General features: G+C 44.3%; 1 protein-coding gene and 1 long non-coding RNA gene across 3 annotated transcripts; both read right to left on the reverse strand.

Annotated features, from left to right (window-relative positions):
* Window positions 1-385: 385 nt before the first annotated feature.
* Window positions 386-7309, reverse strand: LOC148224771 (uncharacterized). Its single transcript, XR_015801393.1, has 2 exons — window positions 6286-7309; window positions 386-4484 (listed from the first exon to the last, which is right to left on the reverse strand). It is a non-coding gene; the product is annotated as an uncharacterized LOC148224771 (long non-coding RNA).
* A 1151-nt stretch (window positions 7310-8460) lies between these two features.
* AMER2 (APC membrane recruitment protein 2) lies at window positions 8461-25677 on the reverse strand. 2 transcript variants are annotated; one of them, XM_088159503.1, is made up of 3 exons: window positions 23285-25677; window positions 10709-10845; window positions 8461-10625 (listed from the first exon to the last, which is right to left on the reverse strand). In XM_088159503.1, the coding sequence occupies exon 1, from the start codon at window positions 25639-25641 to the stop codon at window positions 23785-23787; it is 1857 nt and encodes a 618-aa protein (XP_088015629.1). In that variant the 5' UTR covers window positions 25642-25677; the 3' UTR covers window positions 8461-10625; window positions 10709-10845; window positions 23285-23784. The 2 variants fall into 2 exon arrangements, with proteins under 2 accessions (XP_088015629.1, XP_088015630.1); XM_088159504.1 differs by lacking the exons at window positions 8461-10625; window positions 10709-10845 and adding an exon at window positions 10853-14158.
* Between the last annotated feature and the right edge of the window lie 28 nt (window positions 25678-25705).

A 25705-nucleotide genomic window follows, 5' to 3' on the forward strand; every position in this document is an offset into this window, starting at 1 on the left:
GCTAACAGAGGGCTGGATCCAGGAAGGCTGTGTTAGAGCTGGTGTGCTTGGACTCCTCCCCACAGCATCCCAGCAAGTAGGACAGTCTCCCTTGGAGGTTTCCCTGTCTGAGCTGATGGCTGCCTCTTGTTTAGCTGTTGCTGAAGTCCTCAGGGTGGAGAGGCCAGGAGGATGGAGGATTGGCACCCATGGGCCAGAGCCTACTCCAGGCTCAGAGGCGGAGGCGCTGCGTGTGGTTTCTGACCACACCAAGGAATTATCACACTGCTTCAGATGAGATCCTGGAATGAATCAAGCACCTGTAATTCCATTTACTGATACCCATCATGTCTCTGAAACAGGCGCCACGGCTGAGAAGATGCACATTAAAGAGACACCCATTACATGACTCACACACAGAATCACATCAATTTAATGAGATGCTAAGAAAAAAAAGGCAGAAATTATTCAGGGTTATTGTCCGTGCCTTTCAGAGCAGCTCACTGAGTCCGTGCTCGCTGGCACCTGGGGCTCTCAGATTGGGGGACAGATGGATTATGTAGATGAGAACAAATCACATGCCGTGTAGCTGCAGGAAAACACAGATAGAATTTTCCCCGGAGCTGCTAGAATTAACAGATCACTTACAACCATCATGGAAAACACACCAAGCAAGCTTTTGAGCTGAGACATTCCAAAATATTTAGGGAAAACAGCATAGGACTGCAGGCATGTGACCTGTTACTGGGGTACAGCCCCTGAGTTTGAAATTATTTTGGTTCCTTAAAATTAGCTTCCCTTTCATGGCTCTAAAATTTTATTCAGACACTGAGTACATGATGACTTGTGGAAACCTCTCTGCAAGTATGTGCTTACGTATGTATTTACCTTCATGTGAGGATGAATCACTAAAGTGTGAATATCTTCAAGTGTGAATATCTTCAAATGTTCTTCAAGGCTGCTGCCCTGGATCAGGAATTAGGAAAGAAGAGGCAGCAGTGCTTATACGAAAGATAATGTGGATCTTCATGATACTCTGGGAGGAAAGAATGTTTATATGTAATCTTTGACAGATGGGGATGTTAATGCTTTCATTTTATGGATAAAGAAGAGAGATATTAAATGATTGCTGTGCATTACAGAGTAGTAAAAGCTCTGTGATGAGGATAAAATTCTGGTCCTCCAGGGAGGAAATCTGTTTTCTCACATTCAAGAGTAGAGCCTTTGTGAAATGGATGATTTGCAGAGGGGAGGCAATAGCAACACTGGCAACATTCACTTTTGAGGAAGAACTCATGGGTGAAATACAGAAAGAGTATACAGAAATAGAGAGAGCAGGTCATAGAATATTGATATTTTAGTGAGATTCATGATTTTAAAAAAAAACAACAAAAGTCTGGGTTTAGAAATAAGGGTTAGTAAGAGCAATAAGACTTCATATGCATCCCAAAAATACTTGAGATTGCTTTCTGTGGTGCAACAAAATCCTGGAATACATTTACACAAGTACATGGTGTTAAATTAATCACTGTAATGATCTATGCCTTGATCATCCATCCTGCTTCCTCTTTCACCATCATTCCTCACTTGCTATCTGAATACAGCTTGCTTCATGTTTAAATTACAAACTCAGCAAAAAAAAAAAAAAAAAAAAAGAAGTTATATATAAATCCAGGCGATTTTACAGCCAGGATGTTTATGACTGTTGTTAATGTCAATTTATTTGCTTATTCATACCTTCTCTCCTGGAGGAATCGATCCTGCAAAAAAGACTGACAACAAGTGGGTCTGGAGCCCTACTATGGGGGAAATATGGCAAATTTGCAGTGTCTGTAGCAAAAAAGGAAACCAGTTCCAAGGGCTTTCAAAAGAGCATCAATTCCTTTGAAATAACAGGCAGGAATGTGAAGAAGAGGAAACTAACACTAGGGAAGGTCACTGCTGTAGGCACTAAAGGTGCACGTGGGTTTTGGAAAGAGGAAATTTTAAAAAAAGGAAAAGAGGGAAAGAGAAGGAGGACAGGCGTTTCTGGAGGTCACTGCTCACATAAAGCAATTGCTAATGCCATGGCCAACACATCAGCAATCTCAGGAAGTTTATAGGATTTGATGCTGCTGTTCCAGAGTAATGAAGAATTCTTGAAAGCAATGCTGGTGGCTAATCAGTCTGCTGGTGTTTCTCCTGCACCTGTGGCAATCCCAGCTGATATAACCAAAGGCAAGCCAGTCTCTGAAATCAGCTTTGTCAACCTGGTTTTATTTGTGAGCTTTGAAAACATTCCAAATCAGGTCACAATTCAGTAGCAGTTGCTGGGATTTTAAAAAACGTTCTGTTAGCAGTGACCTACCAAGAAAAACAAACAAAAAAAAGAATTGGCTTGTGGTCTTGATTGTGCTTTTATTTCTATAAAAAACAAGGCATAAGAGGATTGGGACTGCTTCTTATAGCCCTAAAAGAAAAATATATTTAAAATGTCAACTTTGGCTTTCACTATTTTTGCTGAGGAATTTCCAGGATGTCTCATATAGTGCTTGCCCATCTCTTAGCTGGGCTGGATGGCTCAATTATTCACCCATTTAACATGAATATATTTTCTCCTACATATTTGAAGGCATTTCAATGAAACAGAAGTCCCCAAAGGACATGAATAGTCTTAATGAAAAACTGTTACTCCTCTCAGCAAAGCAGATTTCATATGTATCTCTATTATGCCAGTTATCCAGTGAGTCTATTAGGACAAGCCCTGGAGTTATCATAAAAAGAAAGCGAGGAGATATTATTGGATAAAGAGGGAGAAAACTCTTAGGCCTGCTCCATGCAACATAAACAAGGGAAGAAAGCAAACATAATTCTTGTTTCTTCTTGACAAGACATCCTTAGATGGAGCTCAAGACATTTACTAAATATGAGATATAGGGGAAAAAGTGGGTCAGAGCCTGAGAAGGAAAGAAAAAAGAGAGTAATTTCCATTATGGTCTGAATTTAGACCTCTGCTGTCTTCACTTTTAAGCATGACTGGCAAAAAATGGTCCTATGGCCTATTTTATCGTTAAAACAAGATGTGGAGCCATGGCTGATGCACTGAGGTTGCCCAGAGTGAAATTCAACAGGATGTTGATCTTGCTGACAAATGGCAAGTAAAGCTGAATATTAAATGAAACATTAATTTAAAAACTCCCAAAGCAAACAATAAATGCTCTATACATCTAGGCTGAATGTGATCAGAGCATGACAGCTGAAAGGCCACTGCACAAAAGACAGGCTGTAAAATGGTGTGTATCAACTGACTAACAAAAGCTCAAATGCAGAAGGCACAAAAGAAGAGAATTCAGAGGAAATAATTGATTTTAGTGTAAAATCTCTGTTCATGCATTTTAATGCTGAGAATTACATTTCAAAACATGAAATTAATGCACTTACCCTGATGGAACTACTTCCATGGCTTTCCTGTGCCAGGACACAAAGGGCCAAATTCTGCCTGTGGGTACAGGACTAGGTTACATCACTGAAATACTGCATAGTCTATGGTGCTCCTTTATAATGGAAATCAACAGATAATGGCCAGGCTACCCTCATTTCTCCAGTTTTTTTGTTTTTCAGGCAAGTTTACAGCCTCTGAGCACAGCACAGGGCAGTCTGTCTGCAGCAGGCTCACTGCAGCAGGATCACTGAAGCACTCCACAGCTCTAAAATCAGATAACCCAGGACCTAAGGGGCAAAAGAAAAATCCCAAACAAGCTCAGCACTTCTTGGAAGACTATGGAGATTATAAGGGAAGGAAAAATAAGTGATCTGAGAAATAATTGGACAAGAATGACTTAAGCTGAGAGAAGAATTTGGCCCAGCATGGATATTAAGTAAAATCCATGCTCCTGCAAGCCAAGAAGGATCTGGCTGTGCCTGGGGTACCACCAAGGAGCTGCATTCTTCTGGATTTGCATTACAATTGATTTCTAAGCATAACCCACTGATTCAAGCAGACTCTTCTTGGACAGACATAGCACTTAGGCAAACTTACTAGCAGTGGAGAGACAAATAGCTCCATTTCCTCCACCCAAAGGCACTCCTTTGCATCCTCCTCCACCCAAAGGCACTCCTTTGCATCCTCCTCCCTCGTGCTCCTGCACTGCACCCTTGGCAATGCAGAAGGCTGCCTGTGGCTTGGCAGAGAGATTCCCACCAGCAAGCTGGGAAGAAGCCACAGCACTGCAGAGCAACCGGGCCGAGCAGTCATCACACCACTCAGCCACCCTTGCAAACCATCCCAGCAAAGCCTCTCCCACCCATGAGCTGCTCTTGTCAGGGGGCCAGCATGGGGTGGGAGCTGCCCCCAGGAAGAGATTTGGTCCCCTCTGTGCACCTGGGCTGCCTATTCCTGTGCGTGGCTTGCAAAGCACAAACATCCTGGCAGGATCGTGGCAAATCATCCCATCCTCTCCTGGCTGGACATCGCAAGGAACAACTGGAGAGTGTCATGACTCATTCCAGATTCTTCCTCAACAGCTCTGGAAGATAATGGCGAGAGCTGCACTAATTGAAAAAACAAGTGAGAAGATTCAGCTTGAAGGACTCAGTCTCCTCCCAGCCCCATGCTCAATACTGATCCTAAACAAAACAAACTGCATGGGACTGCTACCTATATACAAACTGCAGGAGTGGGAATTGAACCACAAGTAGGCAGAAGAACCCTCAACTAAGAAGGGTTTAACTAGATCAGCATTTTTTTTTCCACATTCAAAAACACTTTTTGCCCATTGCAAAATCCATTACTAATTCCCAATCGCACCTCTCTCTGCAGCCTCTGCCCGCCAAGCCTCTGAACTCCTCCCCATCCCCCGAAGATTTCCTCTCTGCGTGCACCCCTTGGAGATGTGCGGGAATGGGCGCTGGGTTCTTGCGGAGCTCAGGGCTCTGGCAGCATCAGGAGAAGGCAGCAGCACGGCCAGGTCCCCGGGAGGAGCATCCGCCCGGGAGTGACCGGCTTAGCAAGGCAGGACACGGCAGCTTGAGCACAGAACGGCCCTGACCTCGCCTGCCATCCCTCCTGCCGTGCCAGCTGCCCAGAGTCGCTCCCAGGGCCCGGCTCCTGCCTGCAGGGAGGAAGGAAAAGCTGCCAAAACCTTTCCCTGACACTTCCTCCTGGGCTGTGGGTGCTGCCTGCACTCTGCAGGGACACTTTTTAATAAGTGTTCAGTGCTTGAACGTGTTTAGCAAATCAGCTACAAGTCAAAATAGTTTTATATGAAAGGATGTTTTTCTGCCTTCGACAAGGAGACACGGTGCCATGTGTGCTCTTCCTGCTCAGCTCAGAAACAGCAGCAGGAGCAGGGCTGGCGCTGGCAGCATGGCACGGCAGCGTGGCACGGCAGCAGTGTGTCTCATTAACATGGCATAGATTAATTCTGTGTGAAATTCTCTCAAAAGCGCACTTGAAATCCATCAAAACTTAAAAAAGACCAGACCACCAGCAGACAGTTTGTGGACAGAGGAATAACGTAGGATGTAGGGCAAAATGGAGTTGTGTAGGCGCCAGTCTAAGGGCTACCACTCCTAGCTCTTACACAGGGCACATTTATGCCAGGAGCTACTGAGTCACCTCCCTCTGGGGTGGAAGCTCCTACGGTCACAGGTCACCTCCAGCCAGATTCCTAATGCTGGGAAAGTTACTTTTTCATACAACAGGGTCCTAATATCGGAGTTTCTGTAGCCTTTTCACACCTAGTGCAGTTGATCTTCAGTGGCTTGCAAGCTGGGGGAACACGGGCTCTAAAAAATCCCAATTTTGTTTGGTGGAAATGAGAAACTGAAGTCATGGCTGGCAAGTCAAACAGTGAATACCACAATTGCCTGGGTCTCTGGTGGGGCAGGTTAAATGGGGACATGCATTTTTGCATCAACATTTTTGTCCTAGCTCAAGTAGATTTTCCCAAATGATATTTTCCTCATCTCCCACATCTTTTGTGGAGGGTTTCTGCAGTGTTCAGGAGAACTAAGACCTGTTGTAGAAACAAGTGTGATGTCTCTGGTGACATTTGTGATTTGCATTACAGGTGATCAGTCACTAGATGAGAGAAAAAATTTAGACTGAGTCCTGCTATGGTCCTTGGTTGGCTACTGGCAGCTGTCTTGCAGTAGGCAGCCCGTGTGCTGGGAGCTGCTCAGACAGACAGTGCCACCTGTAAAACCAGCAGTGAAGCCCTTAGGCCAAGCTGCTTTACACCAGCCATAGCCCTGAACAGAAAGTGGGTTTGTACAAAGGCCAAAGAATAACACATATGGCAGGAGGGTGCTGAAAACACCTCTGACCTGGGTGAGTGGTAACTTCTGTGGTCTTAGGGGTGCCAAAGATAGTTTGGTCATAAAGAGTGGTCTCTGGAGAGGTATGGCAATGTTTCACATCATCTACAGCTGGCACTAATGTTAAGGAACAGACCTATCAGAGAACATTTCCCAAACCAGTGCACTGATTCCTCTTTAGCCCTCTTACAGAGTGATTGCAGAGCTCCCAGGCACAGGGGTATGGCTCACATCTCTCAGACTGCTTCTAATTCAGTCTCAAACTTTAATTTGCTGCAGCAGCAGAAGCTATCCAGGTTTCCCTCCTTTGTGGGGCTTTTAGCTGTGAGTGCCATTAAAGTATTATGTCCCCACACATATTTCCCCAAACCACCTGTGAGGGATGAGAGTGAAGTGAGACATCAGAGGAGGTGCTGGTCAGTGTGGGATGCCCAGCTGCTTCCTTACGGATGAGTTGACCCATGACAGCGGCACGAGCTGACAGGAGAGCACAGCACTGGAGATTAATTGCTTCTAATGAGAACCACTGCAGCCCACAGAGAAGGATGAACACAGGACTGCCTCAGAAACTACAGCAATTTAACCCTCTGTGGTGCGAGACCAACATCAGAGCTTTTGGGGCACCACATTGACAGCCTGAAAGGGAGAGAGGGTTTCTGCATGGTCTATCGCCCACCATAATGAAAAGGAGGGGTCCCAGATCAGCTTGCTCAGCCACAGCACTGTGCAAAACACTGGTCCCGCCTCGAGCTCCTAAACCCAGCACGAATTTATTTAAATCTCCCCTTTCAGGACAGACTTATTTTCTAATCTTGCTGCAGCCTCCCTGTTCCCTCATCATTCATCCTGCTCTGCTGCAGCAGCTCTGCCAGCTAGGACTGCTCGCACTCCAGTGTAAATTAAGGGTAACTCCATGCAACTTCAGAAGTGCACACTGTATTTACACCTCTGAGAAGGAGCCTGGGCTTGGATATCTGGCATCTATCTGGAAGAGTTCTATGAAGTGACTCTCTCTCTCTATTGCCTCCCCCCCACCCCGCCCTGCTTTTTTGCTTCTCCCTTTCTGTAGCGCTTTCTTTGTCAGTACATCTTTTAATAAAAAATTAAAAAACAAAACCCAGAAATAGATCATTGCCGCCTTCAGGCAGCTATCCAGGGCAGCCATGAAAATAGCAGCAACCACTGGGTAGCTCAGGGTTTACATCAGGTCAGCAGCTGAAGGTCAGCTACCAGTTCTCTTTTAGGCAATTTCTGCAGAGTTCATCAAATTTGCCATTGGGTCTCTCCGGGTTCATCAGGTCAGTGCACAGAAGCACACAAAATACTCCTGTGCCACCATCCCATTGAAAAATCTCCTCTGAACTCCCAGTGGAAGCAGGGAGAGGACACAGCATGGCTTCATACACACAGGAGGAAAGCTGTCAATCAGCAGGTATCAGATCCATTTGCAGTGCCCATGCCCTGGCACATGTGTCCAGGAGCTGGCACTCAGCTGCTGTGCTGACTGGGGCAGGGGAAGAGCCCTGTCGGGACAAAAGTGCCTGGGCTGGGACAACAAGCCCTCTCAGTGGCTGTCCCTCCACACTGGCATGAAATAGAGGGAGAGAAGCAAAGGAGCTGTGAGTTTCCTCAAAATGAGCATTTTCAGCTTCAGGGGGCAGAGGGAAAAACAAGCAACTTGATAATTTGATCAGTCTTAGCTGGAGAAAGAAACTGTAAGAAAAAATCGGTCAGTGACTTGTGACAGTTTGGTGGAAAATCACTAAGGCTTTTCCAGGCTGTTTTCATGTCAGAACTGACCTAGTTTTTAAAATGCTAAAGAGGTGGGGGCGTACTAAGCTACAGAAGAACCAAACTATCCTAGGCCAAGCAGAACCATATGCTGGGGGAGCTTTTCTTAAGTCGGTCCAGACTGAATTTGTTGGGAAGCTGTAGCTGGTGGATCTTGCTTTGTCTTTAGGGATATGGGCAGAAGATTTTTCTGGAGAGCAGAAATGGGTGATGATCAGGAGCCCTAGGGAGAGAGAGGCTGGGCACTGCTTGAGCCACCCGACAGCTGGTTGTGGGCAGATGTAGGTCACTTAGAGGCTGGTGAAAACTGAGCCCACTAATTAGGGCACCAAATCACTCACCAACCATAGAAAAGAGATCAATCTGCTTGGTGACATGAAAAAACCTGAAGGCTTGTGCTCTGCTGTTTATTTGGGCACATTCACCATCTCGATGATCAAAGACACAAGGCTAAGAAATGCTTTTCTAGAAACCCTCAAGGTACAACTGTTTCAAATAACTTCGCACAATTCAACAATAGCTCCATAAATCTTTCCTGAGGATTTTCATCCTGGAAAAGAGACTTGGTATTGTTATTAATGTTTTTCTGAAAACAGGAGAGGATGCTTTATTCCACCTGGCTGCTTTTGTACTCGGAGACCATGTTTCATGGAATGACAGGAGCTGTAGTTTAGCTATTCTTTAAGGATCTCGACTGAACATACCCTAAACCATATAAGCTAAAAAAGTATTCCATTTGGAACATTTACTTTTAGAATAATTTAAATTGTGTTTAAATAATGAAATAAGCAAAAATAAATATTTTACTTATTTTACATACTGTCTTACAAATATAGGAATGGTGTTCACACATGTATAAGAATAATATTTTAATCATTTAAATGTTTTATTGTTGAAGTAGTTAAAATTCAAGCTGTAATATATGTTCTAATAAATAATGTAATATAAAATTACTTTTTACTCAAATAAAATTCTTTATAAAACTAGTATTTTAAAATAGTTTAAGTCCTTTCTCTAGTGATAAAACTTGCATGTTTTCAGGTCAGTTTACAGGGTGTTGTCCTTTTTTGCAAGAAACTGCTGCTCTAGAGCATCCTAAGTTCATTCCTATTGTAGAAGATGATAGTAAAACCGAAGCATACTATTGCACACCATAGATGTAATTTTAAAATGTATCTCACAATACAGTTTACAAGGGAAAAAAACCACATGAAAATGTTACTTGTGAGAGGAGCTGTGTAATAGAGATTGTTTTGGTTTGGGTTTTTTTCCCCATATATTACTGATAAAGAATGTGCTTTTAAGAAATTAGCAGGCTAACGTGTGGACACGGGAAAATGTCCTCCTACAACAAACAAGAATTCTCTCATTAGCAAACTGCTTGAGTGTTACTATAAGGCCTTAGTGCAGCTGGCACAGTTCCTAAGAATAGAATTATTCATTGCCATGGTTACCCATGCTGGAAATATTACTCTCTGCAATCATTGTAAACAAAAATCCTTTCACAACAGTGTAAAAATTAGAGCGTTTCAAGAAATTAAAGGAAATTATAAGTTGTACAGTAGCTGAAGTTATGCCTTGTAAGCACTGTAGCTTTTCTAACACACGAGGGGTTCAAAAGCCCTCAGCAGAGATGTGATCCTCTCCCAGCCCGAGAAGGGGTGAGGATCTCAGCCATCACCACCGAGAGCAGGGTCAGAGAGTGAGAGCCAGAGTGCCTGTGTAGCACACAAGCCCTTCTGCATGTCACAGGTCCTCAGTGGAAGTGTGCTGTAAAAGCCACTCCAAAGGGGCTGGTCAGGGGAAGGCAACAGGTGGGAACTCATCCCACGTGTCACCCATGGAGCTCTCCAGATGAAGGGTGACATGGAGCTAACTTGTGCCAAACCTTTGAGTCATGGAGGAGAGCAATCCCTGGAGCTGGCACAAGCTTGGAAAGAAACAGCAGCCACAAACTGGGCTAATCTCCTGCACCACACTTGAATAGCTGGAGCAGAAGATATTCCAGCAAATGACACTTGCACAGTGCAAATGCCCAGCAAGGAGGTGGGTTGGTTCACACACAAGCAGGCAGCAGGGGAGTGGGAGAAGCAGGACTAAAACTCAGGAATTCTTTGGTCCTGCAAGTGTCTTTTCCATCTGGACACATTTCCTCAGGGTGGGTTCAGTTTCTCCAGATGCCCATGCCTTCCTTCTGTCTGGTCTGTTGGCACTGTGGGGCTGTGGCTGAGCACACACAACCTGGAGAGGCTCTCAACCTGCTGGCAGTTCACAGCAGAGTACAAAGACATCCTAAATAAAACACTTGCAGTGGTGGAAAATTTGAAGATTTTGGCCACATGAAACCTTTCCCCTGGAAGGCTGGCAATCCCCATTTAGAAGTGGAAAAAGCAAAGGGGTGTGGCTCTGCACTGAAGGTCACAGGAGGACATGTGTGAAAGGATATCACAGCCCGACTCCAATTCTCTGCCTTGTTCTGCAACCGTTCTTCTTCCTGGGCCATGTTAAACAGCCCCACAACTGTGTCAGGGAGCCTGGAGAAGCCCTGCAGAGTAGCCCTAGGGAGGGAAGAGTGAGTTCAGTGATGCAGAACAAGACAAGGAAGAAAGCAGCCTACAAACCTCAGCAAAGTGGTCCTTACCTGTGCTGGGCAGCTGGGGCACAGCAGAGCATCAGTGCTCCTCGCTGCATGGGTGCATTTCTGCAGCAGGGAAGTCTGAGAGGCCACGGGAGATGCAGGTTGGAAACCTCTGGAGGAAGCTCCTGCACATCATCCAGCTGGAAAAAACCAGATGTGACAAGATAGCATTGAAACAGAATCCCGAGGGGGAAAAAGAAATTGGGGAGCTTGTTAAGAGCCCTGCTGCCATCTGGAAGGCAGGAAGAGGCAGGCGTCTGTGAGAAAGTGGCATCTCAGAGGGGGAGCCTGGGTGCTCGCAGCTGGCACTGCATGATGAAAGGATGGGGAGTAGCTGATGGGCCTGCCCTGCCCTGGAAATCGGATCTGAGGGTGAAAGGAAGGCTGGTTTTCATTTTCCCAAGACTTCAGGGTATTTAGCAGAATCTGAAATAATCACCTCGTGCTGATTGTTGTCCTTGGCAGGAACAGTAACTTTATGGCCCAAAGGGTTTAATTGAAGATACAAGAGGGGAAATGGGAACACATTGGGCTCTTGATTTGCTAATAGGAGTCTTTTGTGCTGTTTATTGGTTCAGAGCCATCTCCTAGGTCTTAACCCTTTACTCCTTAGTTGCCATGAAAACATGTGGTCGTCCTCGACTATGCTTTTTTTATTTTTTCTTTTTCAGAGGTAAGAACCGTTCTTTTTGAGCTTTCTCTAAGCTCCCATCATTGGTGCTAAATCTGGGGCATGGAGAGAGAAGAGAAGGCCTATGCCATGGTAACAGATGCCTTTGAATTAGTAACTGGTTTTCTAGTAACTGATATTTTCTGTAATTCAGCCCAATGAACACGAGCTTAACACTGGCCTTCTCTTATGGAAATGAAGGACAAAAGGCTTTTGCTTTTGGTTAGTCATGTAAATCCTCCGATGAAGCCTATTCTATCAGAAGAGTAGTAAAAGGCTGTGCTATAAATAGTGCTGTGTGTTTGTCTTTGCTGAGGCAGAAATGTAAGGTTTCATAGCTCGGACTCAGGACCCTGGTCATTTCAGAGCCAGGGGCTGACCTTTGCCTTTATGCTTGTGCTCTGATGTCTGTTTTGTTTTCTGATAAAGACATTTATTTTAAATTTGTCTGAATACGTTACATCTTGAGAAAGAATTAAGATCTGGCATGGACAAGTTAACTTTTCTCTGTAATCTCGTCCAACTGTTTTTCCATAAAACATGCGGATTTATCGTGTTTTCTATCAGACCACAGGAAAAAAAACACAGGCAAGTTTAACAGCATGTAGTGATGATAGACATAAATATGTTAAGCCCCTGAGAAAGCAGCAATAGGCAGCTCAGCAGAGGACTAAGCACCATTTCTGCAGTTGCTGCATAAGAGCATTTCTTACTGATTTGAATGAAGCTGTTCAGACGCAGCAGCTGCGTAATCATACCACTAAATCTGGTATGATAAAGACTGGATGTGGTCTAATTGGAAGGATCAAAAACCTAATTAGTTAACGGGGGGGGGGAAGACATCTATAAGAAAAAGAGTAGCAGGGGTGATTTCTTCACTATAAGTGCTGCATTTTTTTGTAATTTGTTACCTGTCAGTAAACAAAATCTATTAGTGCAGAATGTGAAAGGTAGAAAGTCAGAGAAAGACAGATGTAGATTCAATATATCCCAACTGTAAAGATAGACCAAACCTAGCTAAATCCTTATCTGTCTCTATTTTCCCTTAAGAACTACTCAAAACAATCCTTTTGATTGTTTTCAATGATTTTCTGATCCTCTACATTACTTTAGTAGAGCAGAATTATTTTTTCACGTCCACTTGAGATTGTGATCAGTATCTTCATAACCATAGTCAAAAGGAGGTTTTTCTCTACTCATATTTACTGAGACATATTTGCCATTATTCAAATGTATTTCCTTGCCAAATTAGGCTGTATTTTTGTCTTTACAAGTGAACAAATGAAGCTGGGCAGAAATGAAACAGATTTGCTTTACATGACATACATAATTTCTGTCCTTAAAATACTGTTTGGTCATGGGATTTTTGCTTTCTTTGCATTCTGCATGTTACCCTGCATGTTCCCAGCTCCATGCAAGGAGCTCAGCACCATTTGCTCCCACGGTAGCCTACAACTGAATATGTTCTTGAAGCAGGTTGAGCCACATTGGTGCCCGGCAGGCAACCATCTCCCTGTGAAGCAAAAGAGGACACTGCTGCCTGCCAGGCTTCTGGCTGCCCCAGGTTTACTGCCTCAACCTCTCCCATCACCTCCGTGATTCTACTCAGGCAACCTCTGCTCATTCAAGACTCCAGAGAATCTTTATACAAGTCTCTTCTCTGTCCAAGGGACTTAAGAGTTTCAAGTGACACCATCAGAAGGCTGATGAGGCCAGAGGAAGAGCCTGTCCATGGCTCCTGGGAGAGCACAGCCTGCCATGCCATGCTTTTGAGCCTGCCCGGTGCAAGCACTTCAGTGATAGTGAAATTTGATCATAAAACTTCGGACCACAGGTTCTGAGCAGCAGCACCAAGGAGTGCAGCTGCTTTGGTGGATGCGACTTAAGAGTTTGCTCCTGCAAACTTCTGTAAGCAGGGAAAGGAAGCAATGGAAGAGGGACTCAAACCTCCCTGGTCCAGGACAGCACTCCATCAGAAGGCACAAGCCCTCCCTCCCCTCTCTGGTGGCACGCTTTGCTCAAGGTCACCTTTCCCCTGGCATTCACCTGGGAGTGCTGCACAGAGGCACTTTGTGAAGGGACTTTGCATAAGGACCAAGCACCAACATGGGTCATTTGTTAGTCTTTTCAGTAGCTGCAGGGAGTTGTACTTAAGAGACTCATTGCATTTGTCCTAAGCTGGAAAGTATACACATAATGATCAAGGATGAGTCTCCTTCATTAGTCAGAACAGCAGACCTCGTGTTCCCAAGGTCTAAGTGAATACCTGACACCAGTGCTAAGGGCCTTTGCAGAGCATAAACAGTGACGTCATTAGAGATGAAGCAGTTTCTTGGTCCTCAGCTGCCATAGGAGTATCCATGACTGCTGAAATAACCCTTTGAAGAACTTTGGAGCCTCCTCCCCATCCCCCTCAGGGCACTGTGGAATGGTTTTAATTGGAAGCAGATGTGCAATGTGGTAGGTAGGAGCAGGCTCTGCTCGATGTGAGCTCCTAGTAAACAACTCCTGTACAATGACTTTGAAAGGGAAAAATACCATGACTCAAGAGAAAGGTTTTAGAATTACACTAGTACTCACTCATGGTCATTTGACTGGGCCATTAGACTTGCCAACACTCCTTACCAATTATTCAGAGTCAAGAATATTATCTTCTCTTTGTTGCTTGATAGATTTTGGATGCAGCATTCACCTTCAATGCATGGGTCACAGAGATTTCCAGGTCACCACTCCCATTGCAAACACTTTTTCAGTAAGATGGCCTTGAAAGTCATAGAGATGTACTGTTGGGAATGATTGATTTTGGTTCGAATCAGGAAGGGACTTTTAGCTCATTACTAGAAACTTCATTTTGATTTCAAAAAGAAAATTTGGGCCAAGCCTTGTTTCGGGAGATTTTTCAATTTTTTTCTATCACAGTGGATCTGCCAGGTTACTGTCATCTGGGTTTGTGGAAGGTGTTAACAGCTGCATCACACAGATCAGCAGTTATCAAGGTTCATGAGGGTGCTGTACATTTGCCTTGCACTTCATTGAAACCCCTTTGTCCCCCAGTATTCCAGTAGCTATCCTTGGACAAAAGCAAGGTAATAGCTAGTCAGTCTCTGTGGCAGCGAATTTAAACCACAACTCTTCTGCTTTCAGATGCATAGGATAAAAGACAGGAATGTGCAATAGGGGACATAGACTGAGAAGGCCTGAATGTAAAACTGTTTGTGCACTAAATTACCAGGAAAACATTTCTTCAGCCCCATTCCAACTATTATAAAGAGGAGTTATGCTTTTCTGAGCACATGATCAATTGTGGCACTGTCTCCTGCTCCTTACTAACATTAATGAGTATTTCATGCCTTTTGCTCTGTTCTTCCTTGAAAACTATTGAGCAGATTTTATTCCAGTTCTTACTTTGACTGGCTCAGTATATTCCATGGGAGAACCTTGAGCGAGGCAGTAATTAAACATAAGGATTAAAACTTGACTGATCCAAATTCTTTATGCATGTTCAAAATTCAAGAAATTTAGAGAAAGTTGCAAACCATAGGTTCTAATAAGTGTAATTTAATAGTCATAGGAAGGAAGAGATGTTTTAAAGGTGGGAAATATAGCTTACTGAAGACTGCATTTTCTAACTGTCACACCAAAACTGCAACTCCAAAGTCAATTTGTGCCAAAAGAGCAAGCTTCCCCGTTTGCTTCTCAATCAGGGGAATCAGAAAACAAAGCTGATTTGAAAAACAAAATAAAAACTCAGTCCATTTCATTGTGTAAATTGTTTAAAGGAAAAAAAATCCAAAACAAAACCCATACGCTGATGAAGCAGAAGACCAGAAGACCAAAACTCTCATTTCTGAAAGTCCCCGTTTAAGGAACAAATTCAGTTTAGCTGTTCTATGGTGTTATTAGTAAAACTGCTAAAGGCATTCCTACATAAAAATGAAATTGCACATATGCCCAAGTATTCTTTTTTATGCTATTTTGGTGACATAACTCCCTAATGCCTTGCTTTGAAAAGCCTAGTATTTTCCAGGGCACTTGACAGATTGGCTCTAACTTGAACATCAGAAAGCAACCTTCACATTCATCAATGAAAAGTGACAACTGATTTTATTGACTGTTTTCATTATAACACATGACAGTGGGAATATTTTTCACTGTTTAGATTTCTGAATGGAAGAAAAGTGCAGTTAGTCTGAGTTCCTTACATTCATTAGAAGCAAGACTATTGAAACCATCAACATTTACAATGACACATAAGCAAACACCAGAATCAGTGCCAATAAATACACAGAGTACCAAAATAAATATTTACAGAATTAAAAATATAACAAACACAGATTAGTATATCCTTGTGAACTGCCAGGGAAGAAAGACACCTATTGCTATCAGTTAGGTTGTAAATACATGAAGAATACAGTGATTCGAGGAGACACGTACTCATCGAAGTTTGTAGAGGTGGAAAGGAGCAGAGTGTGTCTAACAGTCTGTTATAAAAACAGCCCCCAGGAATGTTGTGAGCTTTCATTAAGAAAAAGTTGGTGCATACAGACCCACCAGATTATTACCAAACCTTTTAGATGAGAAGAGTAGGGAGCTCTGGCTCTACTCACTCCTTATCTCAAATAGGTCGTACGCTACCTTACAGGATGTGGCTGACATAAAAAAATACAAGGAAATATTGTAATTAACAGTGATCTGTCAGCTATATCACATCTTATAGAAACAGGCTGAGTGACCTCTACCAGAACACACACATCCACTTCAGCATGCAGGAAACACCAAGAGCATTGGTTTGTCTGATGCAGTCCCTGCTACCCTTTCTCAGGCACACCATGATGTTTAAGCAGAGTTGGGCTGTCATAAAAGACTAAAACCACGTTATATTTTCTGGGTTTATTGTATTTTCCACCACCCACATTCATACCTCATCTCCCATTTCAGCAGGACCACGACACCAGCCTTCAACACCAGAACTTTTCTGAGAGAATCTATTAACAAACGAGCAGGGAAAATTCAGATGAAACCCAGTTATGGGATCTTCACTCAATAAAAACTGACAGCACTGACAGATCCACTTGATTTCAGAGAGAATACTGGTGGAATGAGATATCATCTAGCTGTTACAATTTCACCCATGGCAGAGGACTGATTTTAATTTCACAAAAAAGCAACAGCTTTAGTCTTGTTTCCCCTTTAGAAAAGCAGGATAATGTTGCTTAGTACTTGGTGCTGCTGCACAGTGTCTCTCACACTCCCTCCCCACTTGTCCTTGGGCTGCAAGGGTGCAGCCAGAGCTCACTACTCTGCCCAGGGCTTGGGTCTTTGCATCTTCCTGACAAAATGAGGATGGAAGAGCAGTGAGATGCCATAGACCACATTTGTGGATGTTTCTGTGCTGAAACTGCCTTTAGAAAGTAAGATACTGGGCACTGCTCAGGTGTTGATGAGAGCAGTGACACAGTAGTCCCCTGCAGGAGCACTGGCTTCAGCACACCCAAGCTCACACTGGCTCCTCACCCAGTGTAACACAGCAACCCGAGCATCAGTGCAAGGAAGAAAGGATACATGGTTTTTTAGGTATATGTGTAACTCTTTTTCCACAAGGACAAGAGGTCCAGGCCTGGCTTTTAGCCCATCTCCCAGATGCCCTACCAGCCCTCCCACCCCAGCACCACCACCCTGCCTTTTCCTGCTGCTGCCCAAGGCTGACACCCCCACACGGGAACACCTGGCACCCCTCTGCTGGCACCGCATGGCGAGGTCAGACAGCAAATTCTGCTGGTGACTTGGGGTGCCTTGCTCCCCCAGCCCACAGGCTGCGGGTGAGTTGGCACACACCTTCCCCTGTGCTGCCATTAACCAAGAGCTACATTTTAAGGTCACCCTTAATTCAAAGCAGATATAACCAATCTTCTTTTACAAGCACGTTATGTTCAAAGCTTCCAATGCTTCTGCATAAATAGCCCATGGAAACAACCTGATACTAATTTAGCAACTGTTTTGATGCAACATTATCCAAAATAACAAAAATCTGCTAGACATCTTACCATTCAGTCCCCACATACCTTCTCCCTAATGACACATTTAAAATGTGGCTGTGCAATAATCAAAGGGAGGCTTCATTAGTTACCGTATCAAAAACATGAACAATGACAAAATAAGCAGGGGGTTTAGAGCTTTGGAAAGAATCTGGTCCTGTTTTTGCCGTCAAGAGTTAAATTAAGGAAGGCAGTGATTGTGTTAGCTGTAATTTAAACATGCTGAGCACTGGAGTTATGTGCAGGAGTGTAGCTTGTTAAGATGAAAAACAATGGAAAGACATGTTTTGCATTCAGATCAGTGAAAGCACTACCACAGTAATATAAAAGACTGCACAAACACCTAAATAATGTCAATCTTAAAAAAAAAAAAAAAAAAAAAGGAAGACTTAGGAAACACTTCTATTTCCTTAAGATTAAGAGATTAAGGATCTCTGCCAGTTCTTACTGGAGTCAGTGGAAGCTTTGCCACAGCAGTACTGGACCCTAGAAGGAGATTGTCCTATTGGCAAATGCTAAAATTTCCTAACTTTGTGGCCATAGCTGGATTAGCTTTTATTGCAGAGCATTGTTTGTATGTGATGTCAAAATAGGCAAAGCAATCTTCTTTTAGCCATTGCTACAAGAAGCCTTCCAGCCTGGCAGTTTAAATTCCTTGCCCTATGATGTGCATAACCTTTTCCTCTCTGTACTACAGCTTTGGCTCTATTTATTTAAGTATGTGCAGAAAGGAAAAAGGAAAGCAAAGATAAAATCTGGGCACAGTCTCCATAACAAACAGCTCCTGGGCTTTCCTAAAAGAGTGACCTGCTTCCCTGCTACATTTACTAAATTGTCCACAACAGGAAAGTGGAGGAATGTATTCCATGCTATGCAAAACATAACTCAACGTCTTCACCCATGTGTATGAGATCACACAGCAGATATCTCCATTTTAAATATCTTTGCCACTTATTCTGAGGGAGTTTAATATTTTCAAGACCAAGAAGTAGAAGCAAAGACCTCCTGAATAGGAGGCAGAGTGGCAGCAGCTCCTCTTTTCTAGTGCTGGAAGGCTAGATCAAAATTCTCAGTTTCCCAAGCAACTGCAGTATTGCTGGGAAGGAATGAGAGACAGAGGGGGAAAAAAGCATTCTAGGCAATAGTACTCACTGTTTTGGGTAGAGAAGCCTTCTAAGGCAAGAAGAGTTTTAACCTGCTTTTGCAGGAATCAAGGCCCCCATGATGTGGCTAGAGTGGTTATAGCTATCATTCCTTTGCATATGACAAGTTCTTCCATTTCTCTCTACATGAAATGGACCTAGGAAACACCAAATCAGTGCTGAATGTTCCTACCCGAGATGCTTACAAGGAAGACAAGATACGAACTAATGATGAGTAAAAAATTCCTGTGAGTTAAATTAAAAATAAATTGTTCCCTGAAAACAAACAGCAAGACGGACTGAGATGCCTCCTGCTTACAGTAAACAGCATGTGGACTCAGGACAAGGGAATCCTATCATCCCAGCCCTCCCAGCCCTCAGTGGAAGGGAGGGATGTTCAGCAGGAACCAGTCCCAGGCCACCGGGGACAACTGACAGTGTATTCTTAGCACTGAATCTCAGAAGAGTCAGCTGTTGTGCAGTTCTGCTCGGACACGTGGGGTTATGTCACCATAATAAAAACATAAACAAAGGGGTTGGAGAGAAAGGACAAAATGAAAACCAAAAACAAACCCTGCAGAAGCTGTCATGTGTGAACTCTGCCAAGACTCATTTCTGCATTGTCTTTGAGTTGGTGTCATTTTTTTTCCAAGACAGAATCCCCAGCCTTTCATATCAGTAACTATGAAAATACATTTCCAGGCCACCTTGCCTGGCATCCCCCCATTGCTGCTGTTGGATAACCATCTGTCTTGTAAGTGGCTATTGTTACTGTGATCTGTCCCTTTCATACCATTATCTTCCTGAAAGGCCTTTTCTGAAAGTAGTCCATTAGAGCAGGGAAAGAAAAACCTCAGTGCATAGCCACAGCAGATTCAATGGCTCCCTTTGATCTGCAAGCTCAGTCAGTCCTACAAATTTAAGAAACAGCAAGGTTTTGCTTTGCTAAGCAAAGCCTGTTAATTTGGCTCATCTGCACTCATAGCATCTTACTAAAAATGCTGTCTGTATCAGATATTTTAAGACTTTGGTGCAATATTCACTTAGCTTAGATAAATAATTTAGTAAAATTCATTAAAAAATAATCAGTGAAGTAATTTTCATAGTGTACATCTATGCACGTACTTGTGAAAATTCAGTCCTCTACTACCCTGAACGGCGGTGAGGATATTCACAGTGGATGAAGAAAATGCTGGTTATTGATGGAATAAGACTGAACATAGTTTTTTCTTATTCTAGTCATGGAATTTCCTCTGAAGTCTACTACAAATGTTTGAGTCCTATTACTGGCAAGAGCAAAATACATATGCACTACATGGAAAATAAGACCTTTTATGTATGTTGCAGGCCACACATTTAGTACAGGAAACTTAGCTCCTATCGTGACAAAACAAGTCCACAAAAACATAATTTCATGCTACTGAAAGGAAATCTTTTGTTCTGATATAAAGGACAGGAGTGTATACCACTGAAATCACTGCAGATAGCTATAAAACACTATGCAATATATAGAAAAATTCTAAGAACATACAAAATTTACCAGTAGGGACCTGAAAGTGCAAAGAGTACACGTAACTAAATTTCAAGTCCTGATCTATAAAATCCTTTATGAATGACATACAGCTGATAATTACAAAGCATCATTCAGACCACCAAATAACAAATGAAACAAATAAAGAAAAATATACTTTGAGGAAATCAAAACAATGACACCATTGGGAATGTTATCTTTGGGACTCAGAACACCATTTCTACCTCAATACCTACCAAAGCCAAGGAAAATATATGCTTTAACAGGGTAACATAAATAGAATGCAAGCTACCATAGAATGCCTCAGGACTATTACCTCTTTATGTCTCAGCCTTTAAATCCAGCAAGCTATTAACTGTTTGTTCTTAGGCGTCTCACAGTATTTTACAGGGATCTTTCAGGGATTATATATAGGTCTAAAGAAAGCCTTTGAACCTCCTTTCAATGATTGTTTTAGGCATTGTGTGGAATTATACAAATATATTTGTATGAAAATTGAAAACCTTAGTAAATATTAGATCTTCTATTACCTTTTGAAATAAAAAACATAGATGGCTTAAAGACAAACGTGAATTTTAGAAGTACAAAGTTAATTTGAACATTAAATTGTATCTTTACTCTCATACAACCGTTACCCTGAATCAACGTCAGCATGTCGCAATAATTCAAAATACTGACGCCCTATTACCAGCTACTTTCCCATTTTCCTTTTAAGGATATGATTGTCCTTAAAATATGCACATAGCAGGCAGCCAAACAAACCGCCAAGAGATTTCCAAAAAGTACTTACAGTGGGTATGTGATAGAAAGCTTGAGGGAGTGGCTGCAGAGCACCTGGCTGGACAGGTGTGCTCCCAGCCACGCTCCAGCCCAGGGCTCCTCACTCCAGGGGTTAGCACCGAGGAGGAGGCTGCCCACCACCATGTAGAGGATGGAGGGGAAAACGTGGCAGAAAACAAAGGAGAGAGAGAAGAATGAAGGGAAGCCAAAGCATTTTAATGATGATTCGTGTTAGTGGTTACGTGAGAGGGAGTTAGTCTAGTGTCACACTATTGGTTTCTCAATACAGACATGCCACAATGCAAACAAAACACATATGATGAATAATTTGACACACACAAGTCCTGAAGAGATGGCAGCTGGTATCTCTAGTGGGTTTAAAGATGCACCACTGCTACTGCCTGCACTCAGCGCTTCCAGTACTACCGCCACATCCTCCCTCCCTCTCAACTTCCAGTACCTTATAGAACCTCTCAGCACAATTTGTCCTTAGAACAAAATGGGGAATTATGATCCTTCTGCAGAGTTGTCATGCAAGGAAAGATGCACCCCTTACAGTCAAGCAAAAACAAAAGAAGGGGAAAAGGAATGTCATGTTTAGGGCTGAGGAGCAGGATAATATTCCATGTTCTGCATACAACCTTTTGAGGGTGTTTCAGCTTTGACTTTCTAAAATGCACTAGTTGAGTCAGACCAAATGCAAATCCCTTTCTCAGGCAAAGGAAAGCACGGTGTTTGGAGGCAGATCAGGAGCACAGCCCCCGGGCTGTGTGTGGGAGGGCTCACACGAGTGTGAGTGTGCGCGGGGGGCGCCTCGGCTGGCGCAGGGACCCTGCCAGGAGCTGCGTGCTCGCTGCACATGCATATGTACAACACACAGGTGTGAGTGGGCACATGGGGAACCACACATGTACATGTCAGGAAGAAAACATAAAATAATCCTCTTCGAAGTGTATTAAGGTTCTTAAACCATGAAAACGGGCTAGTCAGGGAAACTAACACTTTCACTGGGATGTTGCAACTTGGTATTAAATTCTGCAGCAATTTCAGAACTGGATGTCAGTTTGACCTTCATGACTTTAAAGGTCATTTCCCCAGTGAACCACGAATCATGCATATACATATATACAATCCTTCTTATGGTATTTCCTGGCTTTTTATGGTTTGCCTACAACCTTAATATCCTTCAAATGTATATTCTGTATATTTATTTTCCTTTCATTTTCTTTTGATTTAAGAGACAATAAAACCAACTGCTATGTAAGATCAGACCCATTAGTTTCAGTGATGTGAATTTAGGATTCTCTGCATAATATAGACATGTATATTTTTAAAATGTAAATTATTTTTTTAGATACACTGGAGCATATATTTTATATTAACTGTGGTCTGATGATTAAATACTTATATCAAAATATTTTGTAAATACATAACATTTACCTTTAGACTTCAGTGATTTTTAGAGCTTTTTCAGTGTATCATAAAAATATGTCCTCAGGCACATTAAAACCCTATTATATTTCTTTGAAATGTTGCCAATGCCCATGTACAGTAGCCACTATTCAAAAATGCCATGGCCATTAATACATTTCTCCTAAGATCCAAGCTCATCAGATCATTTTATGTATCATTAGCTTACCATATTTTTTCTCTCTTAAAGTAAAATTATTCTGACATTATTGAAAATGAAAATAAAAAGCAATGAGAACCCAATCTTTCTTTAAATAGTCAAAAACTAATTTTATATATTTTAAAAAATAATACTTAAAAAACATGTTTCTTTGCTGGGTTCCTTCTCGGTAAGGTTTAAGCCCAGAGCAACTTTGTCTAAACCCCTGAAAATAGAGGTTTGCAGTGGCAGTGCTGTCAGAACATCAGCTCTGAGCCATGGAATGTGCCACTGGGATAAAATCAGCAATTCAGACTTACTTATCTGGGGATGCATGAGCCCATACAAACCATTTCTCTAATTTAAGGTACTTACACAAAGTTCTATCCTTTTTAGAACTGTAAAATCATCTACCTATAAAAACTAACTCTTGCTTAAACTCTAGATAATAAGGACAGGTGATTTTTTTTTAATATAAAAAATCTGCTAAAACACGTATATATTTACACATGGCGAGCAAGTTATTGTATAAATGTGGACAGTGTGTATATATTGGCATTTAGTAAAATGTTTCCCTGAACCTGATTGTATGCATTATCGGACAAGTATTGATGTAAACATCTGAACCTATGTCAGGTGTCTCTGTTACCCATTTACATTAGACCAGATCAAAACCAACCAGACAGACAGACAAACGAAAATATGTTTTCCTGTTAGACGAGTCCACCTAACTCCTTAGTTTTATCTCCTGCACACAAGTCAATCAAGTCTGCTGCTGAGCAGTGTTCTCGTTCCTACAGCAGGTAAAATACCTGTTAGGTGGGTTGTTTTCTGCTTGGCATTTTTTCCAACATCTTGCAGAGCAAACATCATTTCCAGAGCAAGCCAGGCACCCAGCCTCTACTCCTCCCCGAGAAAGGATTAGAAGGTAAGTGTATTGGAGAACCTCTCATGTCGCCCCTTTTGTGACTCTGCTCCCTTGAAGAACTCATGACACTGCTTTGCACGAGGAAGGATGGTCATAATCCAAGTCCTGCTTCCAGAAAGGCATGTAAAAATGAACCTCCCCAGTGTTTAGTGTTGCAGAAAAAAGATACAAATGTAAAAAAAAGTGCTCAAAAAGAAGTTGACTTTTTCTATTCAGCCATACAGTCCAGTAAGAAGAGACTCAGGAGAGCAGGCCCACGGAGTACAGTGAAGGAAGCCTTTTAGGTGACTTTCTTCAGGTGATGCAAAACGGATTCATTATCTGTGGTCTCCTATGCAGACTTTCCCACACGGACTTCGCTCTCTGTCTCCACCTCTTACCCAGCTACTTTTTGGCACTGTCCTGGTGCATGGCAGTTTTCACCGTTGTCCCTGCTACGCCCCTGTTACTGACCCGGCGTACCAGGACTTTGGAGACGGGGATTTTTGTTCTGTGCATCTCACTTTTGGTCAGGTGATGGTGTGCAACATGATGGCTGTTACTGGCATCTGCTCCATGGCTGGCGGGATGAGATGAAAGGTGTTTAATGCTGATGGGTATCTTGGAGTCCTTCGCTGTGCTTGAGGGTGTTTTCAGTGAGCTCACGGTCGTTATCGGAGACACAGGCTTGGAGCGTGGCACACTGGGGACTTCCTCGTTTGCAGGCCCTGCTGGTGGGTTCTCATCCGGCTCAGCATAAAGGTCATAGAGAGCATCCCCACTGTAGCTATCCCTGGGAAGGGTTTCCTTCTGGATGCTTGTGGAACTATCTTCCTCGGGTCCAGGGGTGCTGGAATCCCAGTAGCCCTCATCGCTGTTTGGGATGCCCTCGTGCTGCTCCTTTTCCCTGCTCTTCTGCTCCTCTTTGTGGTTCAGGTGAATGGCAATCTGGTGGAGACCACCACGTTTCACCACCACCCTGTTCTGGGCCCCCTCGGTACCTCGGGTTTCCTTCAGCCCCTCGGGCTTCTTTGTCCCTCCTCCGCTTCCTCCCGCTTGTGTCTGAGTTTCGTCTGTTTGTGACAGCATATCCCAGAACTCCTGCAGGCAGGTGTCATCCACCTGGTCGGGGCTGGCCATCTCCTCCCCTCCTCCCTGGTAGGCCACCATGGTGGGGTGCTTCTTGGTGGCACCCAGCTTGCTGGGGCCGGGGGTGCTCTTCTCGCAGACGCCACTCCCGCCGCCCACATCCTCCTCATGGTCCGCAATAATATCTCCGCAGCCTGTAAGAGAGTCAAAGCTTTTCAGTGAAGTCACGTCAGCAAACATCAAACAAATACGATCAATCGATTGCTCTGAGGGTGGATCAACAGAGGAAGGGTCAGGGGCGGCTGCCGTCTCTTGACCGCTATCACAGTGAGGTTCAACAGGGGGGATAGTCGTTATTGGAATGTCACCTGTTATCGCCGCATCCTTCGCAGTCCCAACCTCTCCGGCGGCCGGCTCCGGTCGCTCTCGGCTGAGCTCCTCGGGTGGCCGCACGGCGGCGGGCGGCTCCTCCCGGGCCGGGGGGCTGCTGGCCCGCGGCTCCGCGCCGCCCGCTCCGGGCTCCTCGGCCGCGGCGGGCGCCTCGGCGCTGCGCTTCTCCAGCGGCGCCTCCGGCCCGGCGTCTCCCGCGCCGCTCGGGCTCTCAGACAAAGGTTTCGGCGTCTCCTCCTTGATGCACTCCAGGCTGGCGGTCAGGGACCCCGGCATGATAAGGCCGGACGGGATGTCCGAGGTTTCGCCCCTCTCCTCCTTGCCGATTTTGTCCTTTTTGTGCCACCGCATGCTGCTGAAGATCCCCTTCAGCCCTCTCTTTTGTCTGCCGCCGGCCCGCGGCTCCGCGCCCTCCGCCTGCCGGCCGTTCTTCCTCAGCAGCGAGAAGAAGCTGTGCGACTTGGCCACCGCGCTGCCGGCGGGGCCGCCGAGGCTGCCGGCCGGCCGCTCCTGCGCCTCGCGGCTCTGCGGCTCGCCGCCGCCCGGTTCCTCCTTCTTGCTGCTCTCCAGCACGGCGTCGGCCAAGCCGTCGTGCGTCCGGCTCCGCACCATCCCCGGCTTTGCGGCGCCCTTCCCCTCCCCGCCTCTGCTCCGCACCCCGAAGATGCTCGGCATGGTTGCCCCGGCCTTCCTCCTCCTGAAAAGCTTGAAGGCGGTTTTGTTAATCCTCCCCGACGGCTGCTCGGCGGCCGGGGGCTCGGCACAGTCGCAGTGCGAGTCCATTTCTGCCTCTGCCGCTGCTGCCGCGGCCGCCGCGGCTTTCCGTCCGCCGCGGAGCGCGGTGCGA

The sequence above is a fragment of the Sturnus vulgaris genome, chromosome 2, assembly GCF_052056855.1.
Source record: "Sturnus vulgaris isolate bStuVul1 chromosome 2, bStuVul1.hap1, whole genome shotgun sequence".
Taxonomy (NCBI): Eukaryota; Metazoa; Chordata; class Aves; order Passeriformes; family Sturnidae; genus Sturnus; species Sturnus vulgaris.

Excerpts from the sequence above, each read along its gene's own strand:
- AMER2 (XM_088159503.1), bottom strand. The coding sequence starts at position 25,641 with ATGGACTCGCACTGCGACTGTGCCGAGCCCCCGGCCGCCGAGCAGCCG.